The sequence below is a fragment of the Dermacentor andersoni genome, chromosome 10 (assembly GCF_023375885.2).
Source record: "Dermacentor andersoni chromosome 10, qqDerAnde1_hic_scaffold, whole genome shotgun sequence".
Lineage (NCBI taxonomy): Eukaryota > Metazoa > Arthropoda > Arachnida > Ixodida > Ixodidae > Dermacentor > Dermacentor andersoni.
The window spans coordinates 47,179,370-47,198,671 of NC_092823.1; the positions used below are offsets into that span (position 1 = coordinate 47,179,370).

At 46.6% G+C, this 19,302-nt stretch overlaps 1 protein-coding gene across 3 annotated transcripts in view; it reads right to left on the bottom strand.

The window, feature by feature from the left end:
* Window positions 1-6,739, bottom strand: part of LOC126543149 (serine protease 29-like) — a 29,518-nt gene extending 22,779 nt beyond the window's left edge. For 2 of the 3 annotated variants that reach the window (XM_055062291.2, XM_050190286.3), the window contains exon 1: window positions 6,418-6,739. In XM_055062291.2, coding sequence (XP_054918266.1) covers window positions 6,418-6,465 — 48 coding nt within the window. In that variant the 5' untranslated portion in view covers window positions 6,466-6,739. Of the gene's footprint in view, window positions 1-6,409 lie in introns of all 3 variants that reach the window. The other variant, XM_055062290.2, reaches the window with a different exon arrangement.
* Between the last annotated feature and the right edge of the window lie 12,563 nt (window positions 6,740-19,302).

Sequence of the window (19,302 nt, forward strand, 5' to 3'; positions counted from 1 at the left end):
TCGTGGTTTCGTGTTTCGCCCTGTTGTATGCGTAAGTGATGAATGGAAGCACGTCATCCCAGTTCTTATGATTGGAGGAGACGTACATGGCAAGCATGTTGGTCAGCGTTCTGTTCGTCCTTTCAACGAGGCCATTGGTCTGTGGATGATACGGCGGGGAATGACGGAACTGTGAAGTGCACAAACGAAGCAACTCTCAATGGCATCAGCAGTGAACTGGCGACCATGGTCGCTGATGATGACACGTGGTGGGCTATGACGAAGGACCACGGAACGCAGCAGGAAGACCGCCACGCAAGCAGCGTTAGAAGATGGTATGGCTCCAGTTTCTGCATACCGTGTAAGATGGTCTACGTAGACAATTATCCAACGGTTCTTGTTGTTAGATAACGGGAATGGACCCAAAAGGTCAATGCCTACTTGCTCGAGCGGCGTACTGGGAGGTGTCAATGGCCGAAGGGGACCCGGGGCTGCGGTGGTCGGTCGCTTGTGACGTTGGCACGTTTCGCAACTAGCGACATAACGCTTCGTTGTTTTGTACATCTTGGGCCGGTAAAAACGCTCCTGGGTGCGGTGCAGCGTTCGTACGAAGCCGAAATGGCCAGATGTCACATCGTCATGCATGGCGTGTAGAACAGCGGAGCGGAGACTCTCGGGGACAACAAGCAGAAAACGCTCTCTATGCCCGGAGTAATTAGTTTTGTAGAGCAATTTATCACGGACAGTAAAGCGGCCGCTGCCTTTAGAAGTACGGGCGGCGACAAAAAGCGGATCGAGGGTAACATCATTCCGTTGTTCTCGCTGAAAGTCTGCCGCGTCAGGGAACGTAGAAATAACAGCAGCGAGACAGTCGTCAAAATTCTCAGCATCGCAGTTGGTAGTCGCAAGAGAAATCCGAGAGAGGCAGTCTGCGTCAGCGTGACGACGGCCACTCTTGTACGATACCACAAAGTCGTATTCCTGGAGGCGCAGCGCCCAACGTGCGAGGCGACCAGAGGGATCACGCAAACCGACCAGCCAGCATAAAGAACGGTGGTCGGTGATAATCTTGAATGGTCTACCATAAAGATAACACCGAAACTTTTGTATGGCGATAACGGCTGCCGGGCATTCCTGTTCCGTAACCGCATAATTGCAATCAGATTTGCTCAGGCAACGGCTGGCATATGCGACAACATGTCCTGCGCCACTGTGACGTTGTACGAGCATCGCTCCTATCCCGATTCCACTAGCATCAGTGTGAACTTCAGTCGGGCAAGATGGATCGAAGTGATGTAAGAGGGGTGCTGACGTTAGTATAAAATTCAGTTGAGAGAATGATTCGCCACACTCTGGTGTGCAATTGAAGGATGCATTTTGTCGCAAAATACTTGTCAACGGGTATATGATGTCAGCGAACCGGGGAACAAAACGACGGAAATACGAACATAGGCCAATGAATGAGCGGAGTTCTCGTGCTGACTGCGGTGGCTTGAAGGAGCTCACCGCTTCAATCTTACGAGGATCGGGTCTGACGCCATCCTTGTCGACTAAGTGTCCCAGGATCAGTGTTTGACGTTCGCCGAACCGACACTTTTTTGAGTTTAGAACCAGCCCAGCTTTCTCAATGCAGTAGAGAACGAGGCTGAGGCGTTCGTTATGTTCTTCAAACGTGCGTCCAAAGATTACAACATCAGCGAGGTAACACATGCATATCCCACTTTAGACCACGTAGTACTGTGTCCATGCATCTTTCAAAGGTGGCAGGAGCATTGCAAAGGCCAAAAGGCATAACATTAAATTCGAATAGGCCATCTGGAGTCACGAAAGCGGTCTTTTCCTTGTCGGCAGGGTCCATAGGTATTTGCCGATACCCCGATCGCAAATAAAGTGTTGAGAAGTCAGAAGCTGCGTGTAAGCAATCAATGACGTCATCGATTCGCAGTAGTGGATATACATCCTTCTTCGTCACTGCATTTAGATGTCTGTAGTACACGCAGAATCTCCAGGAGCCATCTTTTTTCGCACCAGGATTACTGGGGCTGCCCATGGACTACACGGCTCTTGAACGACACCTTTGTTCATCATCTCCTTGACTTGCTCTGCAATAACTTTGCGCTCGGACGATGACACTCGGTAGGGCTTCCGGCGGATGGGGTGTGCTGAGCCGGTATCTATTCTGTGACGAGCGCGGGACGACGGTAAATGAACGACAGAGCAGGGCACAAGTATATCTTTTTTAGCACAGTTTATGCGGAGAGGCCTAACTACAAGGTCAACACAATCAGCATCCACAGTAGTTGCAGAAACACGAACGGGCGTCAGGCACTACGATGGTGCAATCACTTCATCAAGAACACTGATAGTGTCTGTGTCCCTGTCTTCACCACCCGAGCTTCGATCGGACTGTGCTGATATAAATAACTTGTTCAATGATATTTCGCCACAACCACAGTCGACGGAAGCGCCGCACTGTTCAAGAAAATCTATACCAAGAATAACATCGTGCGAACAACGAGAAAGAACAAGGAATTCCGACACAAACACTTTCCCAGCCAACAAAACACTCGCAGCACAAACAACAAGGGGTTGAAGCCACTCGCCGCCTACTCCACGAAAGGTAATTCCGTTGTTCCAAGAAAACATAACTTTGACGTAGTAGTTCTGAGGAAACCCGCAAGGTGGAGAGAAGTAATGAATAAAGGGAAAATCAGACATCCACCCATTCGTAGCAATTGCTACAAAGGAAACCCATACGGGTTCCTCGAAAGAAAAGCCTCATTGTTGAAGAAAAATTCGTCCTTCGTGATTGACGGCCTTGGCGACAATACCGAGCTATATGGCCTGTGGAACCGCAGTTGTCACACACGGGAGGGTCGCGGTTCACAGCATCTTCCTCGAAACGAATGCGAGGCTGCTGCGGGCGGCGAGAAAGTTCGTTGTCATGTGGATAACGTGTCTCTGCTTCTCGCTGAAATCCGTTATATCGTTCATAAGTCGCGTCGTGGTAGTAGGGTCGGTGCAGTCCTTGTCGCGGCCTAACAGAAGTCACAGGGCCTCTGGGGTAAAAACGCGGCTGCTCTCGCTGTGGCCAAGCGTCGTAAGTAGGGCCTCTGTCGTAGAGACGTGGCTGCTGTCGGGGCGCGAGTTCATAATCCTCAGTGCCCCTCGCCGCAGGATACGGGGAGAAGGATGCGACGTTTGGCTCGAAATCTGATGGTAGGCGGAAGCTATGAGTGCCCGGATGTGTCACTTGCGCGTGCAGGCTGAGCTGTTCCCGAACTATTTGTCGTATTGTTGATGCCAGATCGAGGGGCTGGTTGCTGTCCACGCTTGCAACTGTGGTCACATTGGTTAGCCTGCCAAACTTCGGCGTGATGCGCCTCGTCTACAGTTGCTCGAAAGTACGACAGTGCCGAATGATGTCAGCAACGGAAGCCAGGTTGTCCTTTGCGATGAGGCAATTATAAACGTCTTCGGCAATTCCTTTCAGGATGTGCCCGACTTTGCCTTCCTCAGACATTCCAGAGTCCACCATCCTACACAGTTTTATTACTGCCTCAATGTAGGTCGTGCAGGTTTCGCCTGGCACTTGCGCACGTTGCAGTAGCGTCTGTTCTGCCCTTTTCTTTTTCGTCGCGGAGTCGCTGAATCGCTCTTTGATTTCGGAAACAAATCTTCCTCATGTTGTAAACGTTTCCTCGTGATTGTCGAACCACAACAACGCAGTATCCGTTAGAAAGAACACGACGTTCGAAAGCCGAGAAGCGCTGTTCCCCTTGTTGGCAGCACTCACCCGGTGATAATGGATGAGCCATTCCTCGACGTCTTCGTCCGATCTTCCGGCGAAGGGATGCGCATCTCTCAATTGTAGAACGGAACTTGTCGGCGCAGCTGTTGGAATGGGCCGTTGTTCGTCTGCGTCGAGGGACGTATTCAACTCCGGTAGATCGGTGGAGTCCAGCAAGGCGACGACTCCGTCGAAGAACTTCTGCTTCAGCCTCCGTCTTCGGGTGTCGATTACCCCTCACCTTCCACCACAACTGTTACGAAGAGTTGCGAAGAAATGGTTTTATTTACAGGCGATGGATGATGATCGTAGCGTGATCGTAGCGCGGCCCGGGCTCTCAAACTCTTCGTTCTCTTCGTCTACCCCTCTCTCTCCTTGTCCGCGCCTTTCGTATCCGTTACAATATATTAAAATATATTATAATGTATAATACATACAAAATATATAACATATACACTATAAAAATAGGCTACATCAAGAGCGAAACAATAAAGATATGCAAATGCTACGTAGCTGGCCAAAACCAAGGCAATGTTGCATATATATATATATGCAACATTGGCTTGGTTTTTGTCCAGCTACATAACATTTGCATATCTTTATTATTTCGCTCTTAATGCAGTGTATTTTTATAGTGTATACTTTAACATAGTGCTCCTAATATTGTGTATAGTTTATTTATTGTTTCGCTCTTAATATAGAGTATTTCTTGGTTATAATAGTAATAATATAACTGAAGCTTTCAACAACTAAATGGAACTTCTTTAGCGTACAGAATGAAAGAAATACTCACATTGGTCAAGGTGTATATTTACCATAGTTTAGTTATTGGCTACGGCGTCTGACGCACCGCAACTGTGCGATAAGATCCACAACAATGGCGTTCAGCCTCTTGAAATTATTTCGCAAGTATACCAGTGCTCTGAACCGTCTGCTCATCAACAAAGAGCGTGATATTGCGCTCTTCCTTGCACGATAAAGGTTGTCATTCTTTTTATGTATTCATGTTATGACGGATTGTCGTCATGAAAACTTTATACTGTTTGGTCACGCTTGTACAAATGGCCAAATTCTTCAATCGAAGTTCACCATTTATAACAACGCAATACACTTGTGTTTATCTGGCGTAGGTGAATGCGACGAAAGTTTTGCGGACCATTCATCAATGATTCTTTAATTATTTAGGGGTCAAGTAAGGGGCAGTTATTGGCACATGACTTGCTATTTTGCGTCAAAACAAAGTTCTGTATTTGCGAGCGATCACACAAACATTTCGGTATAAAATGGACAGAGGCCACAAAAGCAATCGCAAATAGACAATACCCGTAATGTTTTTTTTTTATCGTAAACAATTAGGCGTTCGCTGTTCGATCGACAATTTGGGTACCGCATGAATGGTAAAATCTGCTGTGCTGTTATGCACACCCATAATCCGGGCTAGAACAATCGACGTTCTAGGGTCATAAATCCTGCCACAGTTGATACTTTGCTCGAAACTAGAATGGCAAGTCATCCCATCACCTATTTCAGGATGCTATCGGAGGATATCTTCTGTGCTATAATGTTAGCATAGAATGTGATTCAGCAACATGATCGGTGCTTCACAAGCTTGCCTGCATAACACCACGATTTGCAAATAAAAAATGCTGAAAGGCTTGCTTTATTTCTTCTTAAGCTCATATCTACATTGGCATCATTGCAGCCAATTAGCCAGTCATGCGTTTCACGAAAGTAGACATTTCAGTTTACCAGCCAGCGCAGCACAGATTTTATTTGGCCCTTATTCGTCGTGCAAAACTCCTCGGAACCTAACGGTCATTCAACACGATCTTCCCAACTCGACGTGCTATAGCGACTGCAGGCTGCTCTGACAACATTATTCGTGCATGTTTTAGTTACGTAATTAGTAAAAGCTAATTAGATCGGAGCGTGCATTTACGTTTTAAAAGACGACCAAACTTTTAATTTATTGGCTGCCGCCACTTAAGGTTGAAGACGCTTCAAGAAAAGCTTTCAAAATTTCAATAGGTAATATATATTCTATAGGCGCTTTTATGAAACTCATTCATCTTGTACAGATTACCATATATCAAACGCGGTCAAATTGATTGCATGAATAGACATAAATAGGCGTCTAACACTTCCATCTCAGTCACAAGGTAATTAGATGGCAAGAGGTTCACTCGTACTGGGCAGCAACTCTTTCAACTAATACCAACGTCTTCGTGTCAAGGAAGAACAATTAGTTTGCACAAAACTTCAGTTAGAACGGACATAAACATACACAGGGAGCCTCGCTTTTCTGAGTCCAACTTTAGGCTAGTATGTTCAGAAGGTATGGACGTTACTGTTTGTGGGGTGTCATGTATGTGTACATACACATACAAATTCAAGGACACTATAGGACGATTTTGCATTCCTAGTAAGATTCATATTCACGTCTATTATACTTGCCTCAAATTTTTACCTCGGAAGCTCCATGCACCTGATTGAAGAATATAGTTTCCTAAAGCTTCATGTGCAGCATATCTCAATACCTGCAGGCAGCAGTTTGTGATATTGGCCACGTCTGGATTTGGGATAGCGATGATCAATTTTTTCTAAGTGGAAAGGGGGGGGGCATGTTCAATGGAAACTTACCATCTTACCTTTTGAAAGACGCAGCCGAAGGCTGTGAAAACGAAGACATTCAGCATGTCTTCGTCCCAAAGGACCTCTCCGATGCTACCACTTATTTTTCGGCACACAGCCTTCAAAACTGGTACGCTGGCCTAAAGCTATGCTGGTCTATCCCGTAGAACGCATAAACGTGTAGGATTTGTTTGCAACATCACGAAGGATAAGCGGGTTGTCAAAAAATGTTGGCTATCCAAGTACAATTGTTTCTATTTTCGCACTGTAGAGACGCTACTTCCAGATCGAGCTTTTCTTCCTGCTGGCGGCTCGTATGAAGCGCCTGACAGGGGAGAAAAGGCCGACCCGAAACTGCCGCTGTTCAATAAGTCACGTTCGCCATCTCCATCACGTGCGATACAGGTGCCAAGTGCGAATACACAGCGATCTACTGCGAACGCCTGAGTTCGTCGAGCTCCCCTTCCAAGTACAATGAAACACGACGAGTGTAATTTACGAGCGAGGCCGTGCATGCGGAAGCCTCGTGGGTGCTCGGAAGTAGAATGACGCACATGAATAAGCTAGAGAAAAAAGGTGACGGCTCTGGTTTCTTGGTAAGGCGTGGCGTGTCTTTTTTTTCCTGTTATAGGCCATATTCATCTGTTCAGAATATAGGATTTTCATCTGGGCACTGCTGCATGTTGGCTTTGAGTGCGTGCACTCATAATGACGTGAATCAATGCCACTAATGAGTTAAATATGCAAATTTTGTGAGCTCTGATGTCAATATGTTTCTTTTTTTTGAAAGTTTAATCACTACCGAAAGCGCAACGCAACCAATAACCTCCAAATAGACAGCAGTTCCGAGGAATTTCACAATAACCGTAAAGAGGAAGTAGGGACAATCCAGCGGAGAAAGCAACGTATCTCTCTCTCTCTCTCTCTCTCTCTCTCTATATATATATATATATATATATATATATATAATGTAAATATATATTTCTGTAATAATCATGAATTACCTTTTTTTCATCAAGTATAGTTGTTTATTCGGTTAAAGTAGATCATTGCTGCAAAATTGCAAACTTAGGAGAGCAGGCACGAGGCTAATAAGACCTCGTCGCCTACCAATAATTGCGATACTGCTGCGAGATTGCAGACTCTCGCTGTGAATGAACGAGGAGAGGGGTAACGGGGGGGGGGGGGGCTCTATTTTGAGTTAATTACCACTATAAAGACCAACACGCAAAGACGCCAAGCAACGAATAGGACAATTAGCTGTTGTTGAAATTAAAAAGTAGAAAACAATTAGGAAAAGAAAGCGGAAAATGAATATCGACGAAAAGACAGCTTGCCGCCCGGGGGAGACGAAGCCACGACCTCTGCAAGACTAAATGAATAAACAGATAAATAAATAAATAAATAAATAAATAAATAAATAAATAAATAAATAAATAAATAAATAAACATTTCTTTATGAATAAAGATAAATATATTTTATAAATAAACAAATACATGTACAACAGCGCATGCGTAAACCGCCTGGTTTGTTGATTTGTTCGCTTGCCAACACTAACCGTAAATTTCATATCCCAGTGCAGCACCATTCTTTGTAAATTGCTCAGTAGGCGACGTCGCCATTCGGTCTGCGTCTCTGTGGCTGTTAATTGAGCATTTCTTATAATGCGCAGCATTCTTTGCTTGCTACATCTATGTCGGTTTATCTTGGGAGGGACCTATTTATGTTGCCCAGGGCACTGTGTTAAAGGGAAGCTGAAGATTATAAAATATGAAGACGCCAAATAAACAGACACACACAAGAGAAGAGAACGGGACAGGGCGCCTTTACTCGCAACTGTTTTATTTACAGAACGCAGGCACATATATACTGTCAGACAACACATGCGCACAGAGCAAACATTCATTCACGCATCTAATCAAACATTCATGACGCAACACGCTCAAGAAACCTCGTCTCGGCCTTATATATTGTTATCGAAGTATCGCTAACGCACAAGCTCTCTTCTCTTGTGTGTGTCTGTTTATTTGGCGTCTTCATATTTTATAATGAACAGCTACCAACTAGCACAGCAAGAAGTGCTTTTAAGGAAGCTGAAGAGTCTGTCGAATTCAATAAGACGTTCATATATGGATGCGGGAACCTTATAAACCATGCAAGTAAAATCTGGGGCGGGATTTTTCACTTAGGAACGACGTAATCGCCGGTCAAGATTGCGCTGTCGCTCCAAACCAAGTCGAGCACAGCGCGCTGCTGCTGACGCTGACGATGCGAGCGGAGACCGGAAACCGCGGTGTAGTGACGTCAGCACTGGTGTTCCGCTCCTTCGCAGTCTCCGCGACCGTGCCTGACCGCGCTTGTTCCTGCGTGCGTGCCATCATAATCTGCCTCGCTCGAGCTTGCATTCCTTTGTTTGTATGTATGTAGAGTGGTAGTTGACGTGGGCAGCATTAATTGAAGTGGTGGGAAGATCATGCCGGCGTTCTGTGCAGTCTGCGGCTGCACGAACACCAGCGCCCGCGACGATGCTCCATTACTCCCCGCAAGACAAGCTTGCAGCTGAGTTGGAGGCTGCTGTGAATCGAAAGAATTTCAAGCGCTCAAGAACAACAGTGCTGTGCTCTAACCGCTTCCGTGACGACGATTGCTACAAGAGTTTATCAATAATGCGTGAATGAGTGAGCAGCAGCAGCAAGCAAGCTGCTAGCAAGCTTCCTAAATGCAGCAGGAAAAGGTCGGGGCAACGAACGCACAAAGGCGGGACGGATGCGGGCGGACGGATGTTAACTGGTCTTGGAAGACCTTAAGAATACACGAACTCGTCCAAACATAGATTTTGATTTACTGCTAGCTCCTTCGTGTTAGTACGCTGAGCCGACGGTAAGTACATGTTCATTTCCCACCCTTGCCGCAGGTTCCGTCGCAAACCGCCGTTAATTTTCTTTTCGCACGTGTGTTTTGAAACAGCGAACATGCAGCTACCATAATGCAGTGCAAGTGTAATGTTTTCATGTGTTTGAAAGCCGGCGCACGCCAGGACGCTGCGCTTCCCCTCGCGCACAGAGAGAAAGCGGCTGTCTCGCGTAGCCGACGGAATTCGCCGCCTTTCCGGTTACGAGTAGCGTGTGGGTGGCGCGCTGATGAAGGCCACTACACGTGCTACAAGAGCCGGAAAACTTTCCCCGCGTGTAAGCCGCCTGTGTAGATGGCCGACAGCTTTGGGGCAGCGCGCAAATGCCGACGATCACATCCCTCCTTACGTTCCACGAGGAGGAATGCAGGAACATAACAGTACAATTGTTTGCCCGGAAACGAACTCACTGGATCCCTGAATACAGCTTTGCAAAAAACGTACTCACCAAAGAACATTTCTAACACGAGGAGATGCTAACACTTCGCTTTCGTTCGCGTCGAAAGTACTGGTTGCTACCAGCATGTTTTGCTTCTTGGAGAGGCCGGCTACGTATACATGTACGGAGCAACGCCGAACTCCTGAGAAAAACGCAAGCTCTCGAAATTTACCATTACCGTCTCACCAAACCACAGCGCCAAACCATAGAATAAAGAACCGAATTGGCGAAACCACCTTGCACCGTGCTTCATGTGTGGCGGCAGCGGCCGGTCCGGACGAACGCCAATGTTGACGTCACGAGGCGCCCGACCAATCACAGGTGGACACGAGGCGCGCGAGCTGCCCGAGTCTGCTGCTGCAGTTTTCGTCGAAATAAAATCTGTTTGCACTTTCTTTCGCTCAATTTCGATGCGATATTCGAAATCGGAGGGTTGAAAAGCATTACATACAGCTCTTCACTCATTATTTCTGGAAAACTCTTCAGCTTCCCCTTAATGCCACAGACGTCGTGCAAAACTGTTGCTATTGTCTTAGTCACCATGTCGATGTCATCGTCAACATTCGGAGATTGCGGTGGCTGTCATTATCACATTGGGAAGTAGTATTACTATACTGAACCTGCACCAGTTATCATGCCTCATGTATGCATGACCTTCCGTGTCCTTGCGCGGGCAGGCGAACTTGACAGGCTAGTACTTTTCAGAAAAAAGAGCGTCGGTCTGGATAAACTTAGCTAAATATGTGCATGTCAGTGTCAAATAATGCATTGGTTTACTGCCCAGTACAATCGTCATTCCAACAATATAATATTCTGAATATATGGAAATCAGAAATTATGAAATTCATGTGGGCGAAAGGCAGTCGAGATGAAAAAACTTGCAAGGACTTCGACGTACGCTCGGTCACTTCCTGGCGCAACCAAATACTTCAGGTATCAAACAAGATAAAACAACGAACTTGGAGTCTTATCGAGCCTTTTAATGAGTTTGGACAGTGGGGGAGGGGTACTATATTGCAAAATTTGAATCCCTAATTACGATGCCAAAATAATTAGGGAACTATTCTAATTAATCAAAACAGTTACGCATCCAAGAACAGTCCCCTAATGTAGTTCCCTTCTATTAGGAGAAGACTGCGAGAACAAAAGTTGGACGGGGAACATGTTTTAGCCGCGTTTATGTGCGAGCACTGAAATTTGGTAGAACGCAAGCGCCACGGAAGGAAACAGACTGCAAAAGACACGTTACTGTAGTGCTAGTGTAATCAGTGCTAGTGCTACTGCAGTGCTAATGCGACCACAGTGCTAGGAGATTAAGACAGCGCATCTTGATTCCGGTCAAGAAATTTAGTTAAGTACAACAATCAATGGTAAAGTACACACAGCTGCTTAGCTGGCTGTCACATTCTCTAAAATGTTCCTCGCGCGAAAAGCTACGCCTATTACTGAAATTAATTTTACTAGACATTTTACAGTATTTGGAAATGACAGTCTACATATAGAATGTTGCAATATATCCGTCAGTCTGAAAGAAATATCAGGCTGGATCTGCAGAAAGATTACTGTATAACAAAGTCCGAACATATCGGTGGCTCCTAATAAGTGGCACTGCGCAAATGTTTGACAGTCAACGTTGCCATTGCACAAGCCGAACATTGAGAGAAAGACGGAGACAGAAGGGAGTAAGAAAGGCGGGGATGTCAACTGGACTGTCCAGTTTGCTACCCTATACGTGGGCAAGGAGATGGGGGATGCAGCCCGTCACATTACGGTACAATATTGTCAGCAGTGCGTTCAATGGGGCTGGTTGGTTCATCTTTAGAATAAAAACAGGAATAGCACAACACCGGGCGAGCGAGTAGAGTTCACAGGACAGAGCACTGTCTAGTGCTAATCAGCGTTCTATCCTGTGCTCTTTACTTGCTCGTTATGTGTTGCGCTGTTCATTCTTTTATACGATTTTTGTCACGTTTTCTGAAGCACTCAGTTTTCATAATATCCCAATAAAATACAGAAAACTCTCTTGTAGCTCCTATCTGAATGTATTGGCAAGTATTGGCAACATAACACACCACTTAAGGAGTAATTGAATGCTCATTATCTGAGTACCCATACGTATACCGCTGCTGCAATTTTCATTCAGTGAATTCAAGTACGAAGTCACATTCTCTGCTTGAATACTCTCAAGTAGCATTAATGACAGTTTTGTACCTGAACAAATCGTAAACAGCGTTAATAACAGTCTTGTACCTGAACAATGCGTTTCGATGACAATGCTTTTCTGCGCCTAGAAAAAAAAGCTAATCAATTTACGCAAGTTTAAATTCAGGAGTCTCGCACCTATGCGCTATGTGCAGCAGACCATCCTGCTGGAATGCGATGGTAAACACAAATTTTCGCAACTTACGTGAAATAAATAATATTGCCACATCTTTCCCGTCTCCTTCTATGCTGTGACACTGGTGGGGGTGGGGGGTAGGATTGCCTCATGCTCGGTACCCCTTCGCGGAGCCATACATCGAACGCGAAATCACCTTCGTTCGTCGAAACTCCTGTTAACCGGTACAGTCGCCGCCTGCTAGGCCTGACGGCCGAATTCAACCTTTTGCGGGACCCTGCAGGAACGCGTATACCGACTTTCGCCATGGCCACTGCAACTCCATCGCCGGTGACGCTGCAGAACCCTAAGATAGCAGAAAGTTTGCATAGCGAAATGAATGAATATATGATGTTTAATGGCGCAAGGGCCAGGTGTGGCCAAAGAGCGCCATGCTAGTGTTAATGAGTTCGCAGTGGACTGATGTGTTCTGTGAACTTAGTGTGACGTGGCTGTAAAAGGTCTAAAAGAGTTTATATATATTCCATAAAATCTACGTGTTGTAAAATTATGAGAATGATTATTGACGTGTGCTATGAAGATTAGAATGCATAAAGAAAGAATGATGCAATATATAAAGTCTGTGAGGTGCTAAATTTGTCTAGAGCACTACTGCCTCACCAGAGCCCTTGAAAGCCAAGGGCTTAGAGGCATGTGCTTTACAAAGAAAACTATCGTAGCAGCATCCTCTGGAAAGAGGATGCGCTACGAAATTAATGGGCTTGTGACATGGAGCACAACATCTTTCAAAAAGGCGAGGACGGCTTTGGTCTTAAAAAGCGGTTCGTCACCAAGGAACATAGCTGGATGCAGGGGAATACAATGACTGTATGCAAAAGGAAAATGTTTTCTCCTGTCTCTTTCGGCTTCCCGGCACTCCAGGAAGACATGGAGGACGGTCAACCGGTCGCCACATCTACCACAGGTTGGAGGCTCGTTACCGGTTAAGAGAAAGTTGTGAGTGCCAAATGTGTGTCCTATTCTCAGTCTAGTGTATAGGACATCGTTTCTTCGTATTTTCGTAGTTGGGTGCCAGGAACCTAACTTCAGCTTAATTATAGGTGAAGCTTATTACTTGTTTCTGCGTCCCACACGCGTTGCCAGTGGCGTCGGAGTTTGTTTCTTAGGAAAGGCTTCATGTCTGTGGCAGGGACAGCAGCAGAACGAATGCCTTGCGATGCTATTGACTTGGCGATCTCGTCGACAAGCACATTTCCCTCGATTCCTCTATGGCCAGGAACCCAGCATATAACTACATGCCTATGTGATAGGCACATGTTATATAAGAGTGAGTAGAGTTCATTGAAGACAGGATTCGTATGGTTTTGAAAAGAAATGAGTGCTTTTACAAGACTTAACGAGTCTGTGAATATGATGGCTTTGTCGAGTTTAAGTTTCTTTATATGTTTTACTGCGTAGACTTCTGCAGTGAAGATACTCGTTATAGGGTTCAACACGTCAGATTCAGTAAAAGAGGGACCAACAGCAGCGTAGGATACTCCAGCATGTGATTTTGATGCATCTGTGTAAAACTCGGAGCAGGAGTACTTCAATTGAAGCTCACGGAAATGCTTGGCAATTTCAAGCTCAGGAGCGTGCTTTGTGACCTTTACAAAGGATACGTCACATTCTATCACCTGCCACTGCCAGGGCGGTAATAGCTTAACTGCAGGCATTAGGCGATGTTCGAGAAACGGGACGTCCATTTCTTCACCAAGTTCTTTTACATGCAGTGAGAAAGGTAATCTCATAGAGGGTCTATTACGAAAAAGTGTTTCACACGTCAAGTCGTAAATGGTTGTGAAACACGGATGTTCCTTATTAGAGCGCACTTTCAGAAAATAGTTAAAGCTTATGTATGTTCTCCGAAAATGGAGTGACCACTCATCGGACTCGACATACAAACTTTCAACAGGGCTTGTTCTAAATGCGCCAGTGGCCAGGCGGATTCCCAGATGGTGAACAGGGTCTAATATCTTCAGCGCGCTCGGGGCGGCAGAGTGATAAACTACGGCACCATAATCTAATCTTGATCGAACTAGGCTCCTGTAAAGATTCAGTAAACACTTCCTGTCACTACCCCATGTTGTGTGGGATAGGATTTTAAGTAGGTTCATTGTTTTTAGACATCTAGTTTTTAGACATTTTATGTGGGAAATGAATGTAAGCTTGGAGTCAAGTATAACACCTACAAATTTGTGTTCTTTGTTAAAAGGAATTTGTTGTCCGCCAAGTTCTAGAAAAGGGTCTGGGACCAGGCCTCTCTTTCTTGTGAAGAGAACACCGGAAATTTTGTGGGGGTTGATTTTAAGTCCATTTTGGTCTGCCCACGTGGACACCTTGTTTAGGGCCTGCTGTACCTGTCTCTCGCAGACTGTGATGTTGCAGGATTTGAAACCTATTTGTATATCGTCTACGTAGACGGAATAAAATATAGCTGGTGGTAATGATGCCCTAAGCGTGTTCATCTTTACGACAAAGAGCGTGCAGCTGAGTACGCTACCCTGGCATACCCCAGGTTCCTGTATGAATGTACGCGACAGTGCAGGACCTATTTTCACCCGAAATGTACGGTTCTCTAGGTAGCTCTCTATAATAGTTAACACATTGCCGCGGATGCCCAGCGCCGAAAGGTCGCGCAGGATACCGTACCGCTAGGTTGTGTCGTACGCTTTTTTCATATCCAGAAACACAGATAGAAAAGATTGTTTGTGCACGAAGGCATCGCGAATGCTCGCTTCGATGCGCACGAGATGGTCAGTTGTAGATCGCCCTTCCCGATAACCACATTGAAATGGGTCAAGCATTTTACTGGACTCTAGGAGATGTATGAGACGGCGATTGATCATTTTTTCAAAAAGCTTACAGAGGCAGCTTGTAAGCGCTAGCTAGTGAGCAATGAATTGTCTGTACCATGCTTCAAAACAAGGATCACAATAGCCTCCTTTCACTTTGATGGCAGATAACCAGCAGCCCAGATGGTAATGAGAAGTGTAAGTAGCGTGATTTGTGTGTCGGAGTGTAGGTGTTTAAGCATATCATACATGATTCTATCGGGGCCCGGTGCAGAGCTCCGACATACTGACAAGGAAGGTTTAAGTTCCGCAATCGTAAAAGGACGATTGTAAGGATCGTTTGGGATGGATTTCCGATTCAGTGGCTTAAGTTCTTCTATTGCTTTATGCTTAAGAAAGTTCTCCGAATACTGAGTGGAGCTAGACACGCGCTCGAAGTGTTCACCAAGAGCATCAGCCTGGTCTTCCAACTTGTTTCGTTCTTTATCAACAAGGGGCAATGGCTGAAATTGTGTTCCCTTTAGTGTCCTCAGCCCGTTCCATACTTTTGCCTCCTGTGTGTAGGAGTTAATGCCGGAGAAGAATCTCTCCCAGTTTGTCTTCTTTGCCTGCCTTCGCGTCCGCCTTCCCTGCGATTTAATGTTTTTAAATTCCATCAGATTTTCTGCAGTTGGGTATCGGCGCAGTATGCCCCACGCTTTATTTTGTTTTTTCCGCGCCTCCTTGCATCCCTCATTCCACCATGGAACTCGTCTTTTGGATGAGGTACCCCTTGATTGTGGGATGAAGTTATTCGCTGCCTCGATGATAAAAGCGGTAAAATACGCTACCGCGTCGTCAATAATAAAATCGGTGATAAAATCTCGTGATAGGTAGGTCGATTCCTTAAAATGCTCCCAGTCGGCAGAAGCCAGCTTCCACCGAGGCGTATATAGGCGTATATGCATTGATGTTCTTCAATTAAGTTTAAAAGTATTGGAAAATGGTCACTTCCGTATGGATTTTTAATAACACTCCACTCTACGTAAGGGAAAAGATCTGCGGAGCCGATAGATAGGTCTATGGAAGAGTGAGAATGGTGATACATATTATAATAGGTTGGTTCGTTTTTATTGAAGAGGCATGTTCCCGTATTTACTAAGAAGTTTTCTACTAACCGACCTCTCGCGTCGCATCGTGAGTCTCCCCACATCGTGTGGTGAGCATTAAAATCTCCCACAAGTATGTAAGGTTCGGGAAGTTGGATAATAAGGTTGTAAAAGTCTGTTTTTTTGAGATGATGGTTCGGGGGAATATAAATAGAACAGACACGGATTAATTTATTAAAGAGAATGGCCCGAACTGCCACTGCCTCAAGGGTCGTCTGAAGGGCGACGTGTCGGCAAGCTACAGACTTGTCCGCTATTATAGCTACTCCGCCAGAGGCGTTACCCTCATCGTGGTCTCTTCGGAAGATGAAGTAATTGCGAAGAAAGTCTGTGTTTGTACGTTTCATATGTGTTTCCTGAACACACAGCAACTTGGGATTGTCTTTGTGCAGTAGTTCTCTAATGTCATCGAGGTTATCTAGAAGTCCTTGTACATTCCACTGTAGCATTTTTGTGTCCATTATGCTATTTGTGTTTAGTGCTACGTGTTTAAGACACGAGGATTAGCTCACGGGCCTTTTTCAGGCGCCGTGACGGGAGTTTTTTCTCTTTTGGAGCGATCGAGAGTTCCTCACCGCTCCTTAGGCGCTGGTGGCGCCGTCTTGCTGGTGGGTGTGTCCATTGCCTCTTGCGAAGCGCTGGACACGCGCTCTTCCGAGCGCTTTGTTTGGCGTGAAGGCCTCGGCACGTTGGAAGAGGCCTTTGAGGTCACCTGCCCGGAGGTAGATGGCGCCTTCTGCAGCGTTGGCGTAGCAGCGCTAGCTGCAGCCGCCGGGGGGGGGTGGGATGGCGTCACTGCCGCCTCACTGGGTGTGGGACGGTCAGCCGCCGGAGACCGTTGTGGCGCTGCCCCCTGACGCGCCACTTCGGCAAATGTGTTCTTAGGCAGGTATTCCACCCGCCTACGTGCCTCCTTGAACGATATATTTTCTTTCACTTTGATCGTGACAATTTCTTTTTCTTTTTTCCAAGACGGGCACGACCATGAGTACGCGGCGTGCTCTCCATCACAGTTTACACAATGCAAAGTGTTCTCGCAAGCTTCTGACGTGTGTTCATGGGCACTGCATTTTGCACATGTTTGGTGGCCTCGGCAGCTCTGCGAGCTGTGGCCAAAACGTTGGCATTTGAAACATCTCAGGGGATTTGGCACATACGGTCTTACACGGAGCTTGATGTACCCGGCCTCGATTGACTCGGGCAGGACGCTTGAATTGAAGGTGAGTATTAGGTGTTTGGTCTGTATTTCCTTAATATCACGCTCGTCTTAATTCGCATAACGTTTATGACGGTCTGCTCACTGGTGCCCTCCAGGAGCTCAGCCTCAGTCAGCTCCAAGAGGTCATCATCGGAGACTATGCCACGGGTGGTATTCATGGTACGATGAGGAGCTACTGTTACTTTGGCGTCACCAAATGAAACTAGATTGGGTAGCTTTTCCTATTGTTTCTGGTTGCGGAGCTCCAAGAGGAGATCGCCGCTTGCCATCCTGGATGCTTTATAACCTGTACCAAAAACTTGGGTAAGAGACGAGGAATGGTGAGATTGTTCGCACGGGTTTGTGTGGTGTTTCGGAGTGCACTACATGGAAACGAGTAAAGGTTTGTTTTTGACGGGCAAAAAATTCGAAGACATCATCGGTGCGCCCCCTCTTGAGGGAGCGATCAGGTAATGGGGGGAAAGAAGAAGCCATAAGACGTTGTAATTTCGGCAGTAACGCCAGCCACCCACCATGGAGTCCTACAAGGGGACGTTGCAGGACCTGTGAAACACAGCCTGCAAACGCCAGCTGTACATTACTACTGTAACCAAATATGATATAACCTAGGTTGGTTATTATCACTAGGTTAACCCTTGCTGCCTGGAAAAATTGGAAGTAAAAAGAAGCTAGGAGAAGACAGGAAAGAGGAAAAGTGAGAGAAAGACGAAGACTAGAGGGAGAGAGAGACAGGAAAAGGCAACTACCGATTTGCCCGGCTGGGTCAGTCCGGGGGTGCCGTCTATGTGAAGCAGAGGCCACAGGGGTGTGTTGCCTCCGCCGGGGGGCCTTAAAGGTCCAAACACCCAGCATCAGCTCAACTCCCAGGATCCCCTTTTCCCCGGACACGGCTAAGCCCAGCACGGCTACGCACGTGAGGGTCCAACCCTCGTGTGCTCGGGTACGTGGTGTCGCAACACACCAAATGCCTGCTGACGCAGACGCCCCTGCGGGGGGTTTCCATGGTGACGCTTTCGGAGATGTCCAAAATTGGCTAGACCAATTTGAGCGTGCCTCCAGTTACAATGATTGGGGCTCCCAGCACAAGCTGGCTAATGTCTATTTTGCGCTTCAAGACAGTGCGCAAACGTGGTTTGTGATCCGGAAGAGAAGTTTGACCACATGAGATGCCTTCCGCATCCAGCCGCTAGACACATTGACTAGTTGCGACAGAAAAGACAACGCGCCATCCCGTATTCAAAAACCAAACGAGAGCGTTGCCATGTTTGCAGAAGACATGGCACCCCTTTTCCGCATAGCCGACCCTGAGATGGCCGAATAAAAGAAGTAGCGCTATCTCATGCGCGGAGTGGAGGAACTGTTTGCCGGACTCGTGAGGAACCCACCGACGACAGTGACCACGTTCATGGCTGCGCTTCGGCATACCGTTTTGCGACTAAGTGGTACAACTCACCGAAAGACCACGGCTTATCATCCCGAAACCAATGGGCTAACAGAACGTTTGGATACTACTATGGCAGACATGATGAGTATGTACATCGACGTCGACTGTCGACCACAAAAACTGGGACGAGAGTTTACTATATGTTACATTTGAGTATAACACGGCCCGCCAAGAGACAACACGCGTGACACGTTTCAACCTCGTTTACCACCGAGAAGTGACAACAACGTTGGACGCAATGCTGCCAGACGAGTGCGGTGACGACGAGACTGGTGGCGAGGAGTTTACGTAACGCGCACAGGAAGCCAGGCAGCTTGCACGTTTGCGAATCCAAGAACAAAAGGAATCCGATGCCCGGCACTACAGTCTTCGACACAGACCCCCCCCCCCCCCATACAACGTCGGTGACCAGGTGTGGGTCTGGACTCCAATTCGTCGCCGGGGGCTGTCTGAGAAATTTCTGCGAAGATACTTCGGCCCGTACACATTTCTATGCCGCATCAGCGATATGAATTATGAAGTTGTCCACGACCGTCATAACTGCTCCAAACGCCGACGGCATCTGCCC